The following is a 9,902-nucleotide window of genomic DNA, read 5'->3' on the forward strand; positions in this document are numbered from 1 at the left end:
GACTCCTGTTTCAATATTTTTTTACTCAAAATTTTGCTGAAGAAATGTTTTCTCTTTATTTGTTGTTTTTCTTTTGTAAAGTTATGTTGGTGAAGAATGTTTCATAAAACAATGTTAGATTTCAGAACCAAGAGTTGTACATAGATACTGTATATCTACATTTGTTTTCTATTAAAAAAGTCTCTCAAACAGAGGTTGTTCTCTACTGGTTAAGACCATGGTCAGTTGTGGTACGTTGGTATCAGTTTTAAATGTATTCAAACGTATTTTCTTAGTTTGACTTCCTGGTAAATGCAACGACTTGGGACTGTTCAACGTGCCTGCACTCAAGCTGAACATGCAGAAAACCTGAAATTTTTGATTATCAGTTCACTTTACATGATTACATCCTGAGCATTGCCCCTGTCGTTTAATGAAGGGTCAATCATGTTAATCCAGCTGGAAAAACTAACATTTTGTATAAAAACATTGTAAATATTTTTGTTGTTTAATTATTTATTTTGTATAGTTTATCTCTGGATCAACACATTTGCTATCCGGGATCCTTGGGACGTCCCTACCAAAGATTATGGATATACTGATAACGGTCTCTCCACAACAATGTCGTCGTCCACAAAGCGGCACGGTGGGCTGTCTAGCTCCCGCCTTTCTTTGGATTGGTGGAGAGGAGACATCTCATTATTGTAATCCGTTTTTGATGAGGGTTTTTGATGTCAATTTCGGGTATTCAATGGCGGGACACTCTATGCTACTAGCCTTATAACATGAATATGCATAGCCATCTCCGATATAAAGTGTTTTTTCTCAAAGTTTCTGGGCTGTCACGTGACCTACTTATATCGGTACACTCGTAACAACTTAAGCATTACCAAACTTCTATTCGACCAAATAGACCTCAGGTAGCAAATTAGCCATTCATTGCCCTCCACACAAAACTCCTTGTTTGGTGGGCGAAACAACGAAAAAACTGCCATCCGTTGGAGGGAGACCGTTTTTCCGCCAAATTGAGCCACTCTTCCTATCTGGTTTAGACCTTACCGTCTACTCACTGTGGTTGTACAAGCGTCACATCCGCTTTTGACTCAGTGAATACGGCTCTAACGAAACGGAGGCGAGCAGCAGTGTTTCGCTTCACTTGATAACATTATTAGTTAACTAAATAAACCAGATAATTATCTATCATTTAAGTTTCTATCGACAAGAAATGAGCGACAACGAAAAGGATTTTGGCGAGCGGGTGCGTATTATCAACCACGAACTACCGAAGATATATTCTTGCCCTAAAACGAGCAGACTCAACGACGCCATTTTGCCCTAGCCTAACTAGGCGGCTAACGCTAGTTAGCACAAACATGATGTAGTTAAGATCATTGATTTGCATCGACTGTATGGATTTTGTACCGTTTTATATTTTCTAATTGAATTTCCATTTACTTATTTATGTTAACATTGTTGTCTTTTCAGTGTATTTTGTAATTTAAAGCTAACATTAGTTAGCCCAATTAGGCCAAGTTGTTTGCAGCTATTTTAACGTTAGTTAATTCACATCAAGTACATTTTGAATTAACGAGTCTACTGAGACTGCTGGCGAGAAACAGTTACCAATGTACATTTACTCATCATTGCAGGTGAATGCAACATATATACCTAACTATAGATTAGTAGCTAACTGGCGAAGTGGTTTACGGCTAGAATGTTTAACTTCGTCCTCACTTACTGCTGCAGTCACCTCGCTAGCTAATTACAGATTGTACGCCAGATAATGTGACATGACATAAAAATGGTGGATACATGAAGATGGTTCACTCAGGCCGTTTACCATAGGGGGGGGGGGGGGTCAGTTCCGGTCAATTTAACTGGGTGTCTCCCATAGACACCAATAGACGGGTTGGTTGTTTTTGCGACAAAACTGACGCGTGCGCAACTATGGTGCAACATATAATGTGTTGGCTTAATTAAGGCTMGTTTACAGTTGGTCTATCGACATGTATGTAGACAGTTGTTGCAGTGACATCATTAACATCCGATTGTTGTCTGACATCAAACTTGTTGTCATTATGAAAAAGTATAAACGCAAAAATGACAGGCTGCATGACAACAATCACAATAATGACAGGCTGCAAGACAGCAGCTGCCTGGTGGCCCAAAATAGCATAACTGCTGTATTTTAACACCAATAAACCCATCTGTTTAAAAATGTGATGCAGTATATTTCAATCTAGCAAACCAAGCAACTAAAAGTAACTTTCTAAACAATGTTTTCCTTAGTTTCTAGCTTGTTAGCTAGCTGGCTAGCCAGTTCAAATAATGACCATATCATAGCTGTCAATGTCTTAAATAAAGCACATTTTTGTTAATTATTTAGGGTGTACATCCATAAAATTATTTTATTCAATGTTTATTGAAAAGATATGCATTCTATAGAGAATTGCATCAATAGTCCGAACTCTGTTTCTACCATATCGTTCACAAGTTAGTTTTGGTCGCACTATATAATGCGCTGTCATCTATTTCTACACATGGCCGCGTTGCATAGAAACTACTAGTTTCTGCAAAGATGCTGGGAAATCCTAGATGTGCGGCAGCTAAGCTGGCGAGGAACCATCTTGCGCGGTATAGAACATGGATTTATTATCTTTTGAGTTTTCGCTGGTTTTTGTAGAGCCGCCGGCAATTCAAAACAGGCTTTTTAAAGATAGTTCTTTGTTCTCGATTCAGGGGAAAAGTATCACCAAGAACAGGTTAGTTGAAAAACCTATGGCTGCGGTTTACATGGGGCCTTTCTCTATTGCCCAGTAATGGACACCAACAATCTTTGGTTATATCACATTATCCGGCGTAAACTCTGTAGCTATTCATTAGCCAGTTATAATGTATCAAGCTCTTCCACATGGCACCACCCATGTGAGAGTACTGTCTCTTTTCTAAAGTTGTTAGTCCTATATTTAGTTGCACTGTAATGGTCCTGCAAAAGCCATTTTTGTTTTAAATCACACATAAACAAATGTTATACTGAGTGGGGCATTGACAGGAGTAGCTAATTTACTTTAAACCCTTACTCAGATGTACTATAGCAGTTCTTCAATCTTGGTCCAKGGGCTTGATAAACCAYATGTGCTAGTACTGGCTGGAACAAAAGCCTGCACWRCTTGTGTGACCCTCGGACTAGGATTAAAGAACACCATYATTTMKTAACWTTTCWAGTCTTCATTCATCATATTCTGATGTTGTGCARTTCAGAGAAATCAATATACATATTTCCTTAACATTGCTTTGATTTAATGCTTTTCAGGTGAGACAACTTATTTAGTCTGATTTGAGTGTTACGAGCCTGGTTTTTGCACATTTTGACCTCTGTAGCTCTTATAAAAATTTAAAAAACCAACCCTTTTTATCATCCTTGTCTGTTTTTTGTTAAGGTTGAGTTGGGAAGAAGCAAAATGGCGGAAGAAGTTTCAGATATGAAGTTTGAAGTTGTTAAAGGGCATATTTGATGAAGCTGATGGTGTTGATGCATGCTAATGTAAAATGAAGCTGGCAGAAGCGAGCGGCCACGCTGTCCACTGGTAGAGTGATGTAATGGCAGAAATCAAATGGGAGGAAGGAAGTGGGGGAAGAGGAGAGAAAAATGAAGTCAGAAATGGTGTGAAACGGAAGAAAGAAGAAAAGAGATGGTTGTTTTGAAGTTATGAAGTTAAAGAAGTGATGAAGTTATGAGAAGTGTTCGGGGGTATGGTTAATTCCCTATAGCCTGCTATGTTATATTACTACAATCCTATTTCTCTCTCCCTCTCTCCTTCTGTTTTCTAAAGCAGTGTTTCCCAAGCCATCCCTCAAGGACCCCCCATCCCCCCACCATTACACCTGTTTGTTCTATTCCACCATTGGTACACCTGATTCAACAAAATCTCAAGCTCTTTCTCAAATTGAATCAGGTGTACTAAAATGGAAATGTGCAACAGTTGGGGTCTCCCTGAGGGATGGCGTGAGAAACACTTCTTAAGCATGCATGCCAACTGCTCCTCCATCTCAGACACATTACCTAGTCCTCAACACGCAAGGTTAAACTCTGCTACGCTGCCTAGAGTGTAAGAGAACAATCCGCTCATCATAGAACTGTGTTAAGATTAAACTAGATTAACACCTCTACTTTAAGCCTATATGATTTCCTCTGGTCGCCTGTAACAGGCAGATCTAGTTACAACAAATACCTGTTGTTAATGAAATGTTATTTATTTATTTTTTTACTACTGGAGCTGAAATATAAGAGGGGCCTGTAGCAGGTTTGAGCGAGGTTCCTTCTGTACCTCCTCTCTCTCTCTATCCTGACCGTTTCTCTATTTTTGATTCTGACCTGTATTTCTGTGTATCTGGCCCGTTCAGGACTCGCGGTCCGCTTCCAGGAGTGTGAGCCCAAGGGGTTCTGGGAAGTCTGCCAGCCGCTCCCTGGCCCATTCCCCAGCCCGCTCCAAAGATGGCTCTAGACACTCCAGGTCTAAGTCCCACTCCCGATCCCGCTCCAAGTCCAGGTAAGAACCCCAGCTCCAAGGAGGCTTTAAGTTTGTTGGTGACTCTTTTAGGAGCTGCTGGGTAGCGTAGTGTGTGTTTTTGTTCAGGTCCACATAAAGAGCTTGTTGTTTTTGTGTTATGGCTTTATTCATGTTGTTTTTATTTCTAAACTCTTTAAATCGGGGACCATCAACTAGATTCTGCCGTGGGCTGATTTGTCTTTCTTGAGCGGATGGTCAGGAGGCCGGAACATAATTACAAAACATTTGTAGACTGCAAATTGACCGCAAGCAGTCRAAACAAATGACACATTTCTATAAGATCACATATACAGTTGAAGTCAGAAGTTTACATACATTTAGGTTGGAGTCATTAAAACTTGTTTTTCAACCACTCCACAATATTCTTGTTAACAAACTATAATTTTGGCAAGTTGGTCAGGACATCTACTTTGTGCATGACACAAGTCATTTTTCCAACAATTGTTTACAGACAGATTATTTCACTTATAATTCACTGTATCACAATTCCAGTGGGCCAGACGTNGAGATGGTTGTTTTGAAGTTATGAAGTTAAAGAAGTGATGAAGTTATGAGAAGTGTTCGGGGGTATGGTTAATTCCCTATAGCCTGCTATGTTATTACTACAATCCTATTTCTCCCTCTCTCCTTCTGTTTTCTAAAGCAGTGTTTTCCAAGCCATCCCTCAAGGACCCCCAGTCATTACACCTGTTTGTTCTCTTCCACCACTGGTACACCTAATTCAACAAAATCTCAAGCTCTTTCTCAAATTGAATCAGGTGTACTAAAACGGAAATGTGCAACAGTTGGGGTCTCCCTGAGGGATGGCGTGAGAAACACTTCTTAAGCATGCATGCCAACTGTTCCTCCATCTCAGACACATTACCTAGTCTTAAACACGCAAGGTTAAACTCTGCTACGCTGCCTAGAGTGTAAGAGAACAATCCGCTCATCATAGAACTGTGTTAAGATTAAACTAGATTAACACCTACTTTAAGCCTATATGATTTCCTCTGGTCGCCTGTAACAGGCAGATCTAGTTACAACAAATACCTGTCGTTAATGAAATGTTAAAAAAAAAAAATCTTACACTACTGGAGCTGAAATATATAAGAGGGGCCTGTAGCAGGTTTGAGCGAGGTTCCTTCTGTACCTCCTCTCTCTCTATCCTGACCGTTTCTGTGTTTTGATTCTGAACTGTGTTTATGTGTATCTGGCCTGTTCAGGACTCGCGGTCCGCTTCCAGGAGTGTGAGCCCAAGGGCTTCTGGGAAGTCTGCCAGCCGCTCCCCGGCCCATTCCCCAGCCCGCTCCAAAGATGGCTCCAGACACTCCAGGTCTAAGTCCCACTCCCGATCTCGCTCCAAGTCCAGGTAAGGACCCCAGCTCCAAGGAGGCTTTGGGTTTTGTGGTTACACTTTTAGGAGCTGTTGGGTAACATAGTGTGTATTTTTGTTCAGGTCCACATAGAGCTTGTGTTGTTTTTGTGTTATGGCTTTATTCATGTTGTTTTTGTTTCTAAACTCTTTAAATCAGGGACCATCAACTAGATTCTGCCGTGGGCTTTTCTTTTTTGAGCGGATGGTCAGGGGGCCGGAACATAATTACAAATAATTTGTAGACTGCAAATTGACCGCAAGAAGTCCAAACAGAGATTATATATTTCTATACGATTACGTATACATCTCTATTATGCGTGGGAATACTTTGGAACAGATTTCCAAAATTAAAATCACTTGGCGCTGGTGTTTTTACAGTCTTATGTTGAATTTTTTTAAATAATAACAAACAGTTTTATTTTTACTTGGGGTGGCCAAATAAAATCAGCCACCAGTTGGAAACCCTGCTTTAAATGTTCTTAACATGTCCTTTATTTTATTTTCCCCAGGTCTCGTTCCCATAGAAGCTCCCGCAGGCATTATTCCCGCTCTCGCTCCCGTTCCCACCGCCGCCGTTCCCGTAGCCGATCCCGAAGCGGGGAATACCGCCGCCGTCGGAGCCACAGCCACTCCCCCATGTCCAACCGCCGCAGGCACATTGGCAACCGGGTACATATATATACACACACACACACCTCTGGAGACGAGACGCTCTTAGGCAAACCCCACACARAAACTCTATCCTTCTCTATAGGCCAACCCGGACCCAAACTGCTGCCTGGGTGTGTTTGGTCTGAGCCTGTACACCACAGAGAGAGATCTGAGAGACGTGTTCTCCAAGTACGGCCCCCTGGCTGACGTCAGCATCGTCTACGACCAGCAGTCACGACGCTCCCGCGGCTTCGCCTTCGTCTACTTCGAAGTCCGAGAGGACGCCAATGAGGTAGGAATGCAGGGAGGGAGGAAGGGGATATTGCAGGGGAAGAAGAGAGAAGAATCAGAACTTGAGTGAGCATGGTGTTGAAGGGGAATACTATTTTCTAAACATCTTTGTCCCACTCCTCCACCCTCCCTCTCTGTTTCAGGCTAAGGACAGAGCTAATGGAATGGAGTTGGATGGACGGAGGATCAGGGTCGATTTCTCCATCACCAAACGACCACACACTCCTACCCCTGGGATATACATGGGACGGCCCACATAGTGAGTGACCGTCTCCCTTAGACTCACGCATCTGGGATGGCCCACGTGATGCACACACGTTCTACATTTAGTCAATCCTCTAAACGTGTGTTTTCCAGTGGTGGCGGTGGCAGCGGCGGCGGCGGCAGCAGCAGCGGGGGCGGTGGAGGAGGAGGAAGTGGCGGCCCCAGCTCAAGCTCATCTCGCCGTAGCTCGAAGGATTACGACCGCGGCGGTGACCGCGGCGGTGACCGCGGCGGTGACCGTGGTTACGACAGAGGTTACGACCGTGGCTGCGATCGCTATGACGACCGAGAGTGCTACAGGTCTTACAGGTGAGACACCTGGCCTGGATCTTATAGTTAGTGGTTGCTAAGCAGGACTGTGGCAATTGGTTGGTGGATGCTTATTGTGTGTTGTCTCTCCAGACGCAGGTCTCCCTCCCCATACTACAGCCGAGGGGCCTACCGGTCTCGCTCACGCTCGCGATCTTACTCCCCACGTAAGTCAACCAGACTTAGCACCGCTTAACATGGTTAACTTGACGGCTAATATACTAGTGACGCAGTGGTTGGGCCTCAATGTCTAAGTGTCTCCCTCCTGTCTCCACAGGCCACTACTGAGCAGAGGGAGAAGAGGAGCAAGATGATACTTTGTTGGGTTAGGGCCAGGGGTGGGGTGGGGTGCATATCTGGGGAAGTTAGGGAAATGGTAAAGGATGTAATTGTGAACTTGATAAACAGTCATATTTTTTGTTTATTTTAGTTCAATTTATTCAGTAGGTGGATTTCTGTACATGAGCTTATTTCTGTCAGTCTTGCCCATTGTGTTTAGAGAAGCTGTCGATTTGTTAATCCAGGGTTCTCCCCAGGATTTTTTAAGATGGTGGTGGTGCTGCTGCTGAGTACAGCGAACACCTGTAATTCCCATTTCCTGCAATCTAGAGCAAATTTAGGTGGGGTTGTTTTTTACATCGTGGCGCAGCCAGTCCACCCCCCCTGCAGCACCCCTCTTACATTCTTTGGGGAGAACCCTGTTTAATCCATCTGATCTGTATTTTGTATCACCAGGCTCCTTTTTAATGGGTAAATGTGTTGAAGTACAGTGATATTTAGTGCACGATAGGCTCTAGGGGAGAAGGCTCAAGGTAAATGCAGCTCTAGGATCTGATTACCTTACCCCCAATCCTAACCTTAACCTTTAGGTTGATGAAAAAATCTCACCCTTTATCAGTGGTTAGGGGGTAACTTCTTCCTGCTGTATGTTCGGGAGAAGAGCCAAGAGCTAGAAGCTCTACCCTAGTTCAATGCTGTGTGTATGGGTGTACCATGATTTTAAGTCTGCAGGATTCCAAGCAATAATAAAACTGCATCTTTTCAATTTTTTGGTCCGTCAATACTTTCTTCATGTCTCCTGTACTTAGTGTGTGGCAAACTGGTGAACATTATGTGAAGAATATGTAAGGCTATAGGAATTGGTAAACCTTACTACAGAGAAGGGTCTTGTTACAAACAAACAAAATGGCTAAAATGTTTAGAATGATGGTGCTATATTTATGGCCCACACATCCACAGGACCCCAGCAAAGGAAAAAGGGAGGTATTGAGATCATTGTTCTTATTTTTCTTATTCAAGAATGACCATGTTTACATCGCATCCCATTTATTATAAAAGTGGTATGACATAGCCAGTTAACTGCTCCCCGGGCGCTGATGACGTGAAGGCAGCCACCAGCACCTCTGATTCAGAGGGGTCAGGTTAAATGCTGAAGACATTTCGGTTGAATGCATTGTTGTGAAACTGACTAGTTATCCCCTTCCTCGAGGAAGAGCTACCTTTGTTCTAATGTAATTGGTTGGATGAAAGTTTGCTCAATGGGCGCTTACAGTGAGTGGGTCCAGGATGTCTAAACTACTTAAACAGCAAGAGTGGAGTTTAAGATCTAATCGCTGTACAGATATAGGTTCTTAATTTGATCACCCTGTTGGAGGGAATTTTTAACTTGGTGTATTTGAGGTTTAAAAAGGCTTCTGAAGTTTGTAATTTCCACTTTGAAATGTCAGACTTGATTTTCCCTTATGAAAAATGTATCAACCCCTACAAAAAAATTCCATTAAATACACATTTCCTGTTGCTGAAGGATTCTTTTCCTGCTGTAGCAAACTGTCTAAAATTTAAACCCTTCATCTGTACTGACAGGGTCATTTAGTGTATACGACTTGAGTGCAAATTCCGTCAAGAACCGAGCTGTCCCCAGATGCAAAATGTGTACATCCGGAATCAGGTTGCCATGCAGCAGGTCACTGGTTTGAATCACATTGGCAATTTCTTCCTATCAGTGGGCAAAGCTTAGTGATTGGTGTATAGATGAGTGAAATCAAGACACCTCTCTGTGGAAGTAGGTGAATGGAGGACATAAGTCTTTCCATGATGTAGGTCCCTGGTTCAAATGCTGGTGGGGAGGGTGTTCTAAGGCCTGGATTCAATTCATAGTGCAGCACACTGGACAGCCAACAATGCAGCTTTTACAGGCATTTTCCCCAATGTTTGCATATATTGAATTCAGTGGAAACACTGCACATGTCGACTCAAATCATTAAAATACCTTCAAGTCAACTTTAACTAGCTGCTCAAAAGCGCTCATTCGAATTGACTCGCTGCCTAAAAGGCCAGGATTCAATCTAATGCCCGTTATAAAGCAGCACATTAGAACAGACTTAGGTAATTTACGCTTGACCCGACATGGCCAGTGTTTACCCTGAATACAAACGCCAGGAACAATGCCTGTAAAAGGTGCATTGTTGGGTGTGCTGTTC

General features: G+C 42.7%; 1 protein-coding gene across 2 annotated transcripts; it reads left to right on the top strand.

Moving 5' to 3' along the window:
• The first annotated feature begins 1,085 nt into the window (after positions 1 to 1,085).
• On the top strand, positions 1,086 to 7,964 carry LOC111970850 (transformer-2 protein homolog beta). 2 transcript variants are annotated; one of them, XM_023997565.2, is made up of 8 exons: positions 1,086 to 1,237; positions 4,384 to 4,529; positions 6,417 to 6,576; positions 6,662 to 6,850; positions 6,993 to 7,108; positions 7,207 to 7,422; positions 7,516 to 7,589; positions 7,700 to 7,964. In XM_023997565.2, exons 1-8 carry the CDS (start codon positions 1,205 to 1,207, stop codon positions 7,708 to 7,710), a joined length of 945 nt encoding a protein of 314 aa, XP_023853333.1. In that variant the 5' UTR covers positions 1,086 to 1,204; the 3' UTR covers positions 7,711 to 7,964. The 2 variants fall into 2 exon arrangements, with proteins under 2 accessions (XP_023853333.1, XP_023853334.1); XM_023997566.2 differs by lacking the exon at positions 4,384 to 4,529 and adding an exon at positions 5,756 to 5,901 and having other exon boundaries at positions 1,116 to 1,237.
• Positions 7,965 to 9,902: the final 1,938 nt, after the last annotated feature.

Source organism: Salvelinus sp. IW2-2015, linkage group LG12 (genome assembly GCF_002910315.2).
Source record: "Salvelinus sp. IW2-2015 linkage group LG12, ASM291031v2, whole genome shotgun sequence".
Classification (NCBI taxonomy): Eukaryota; Metazoa; Chordata; class Actinopteri; order Salmoniformes; family Salmonidae; genus Salvelinus; species Salvelinus sp. IW2-2015.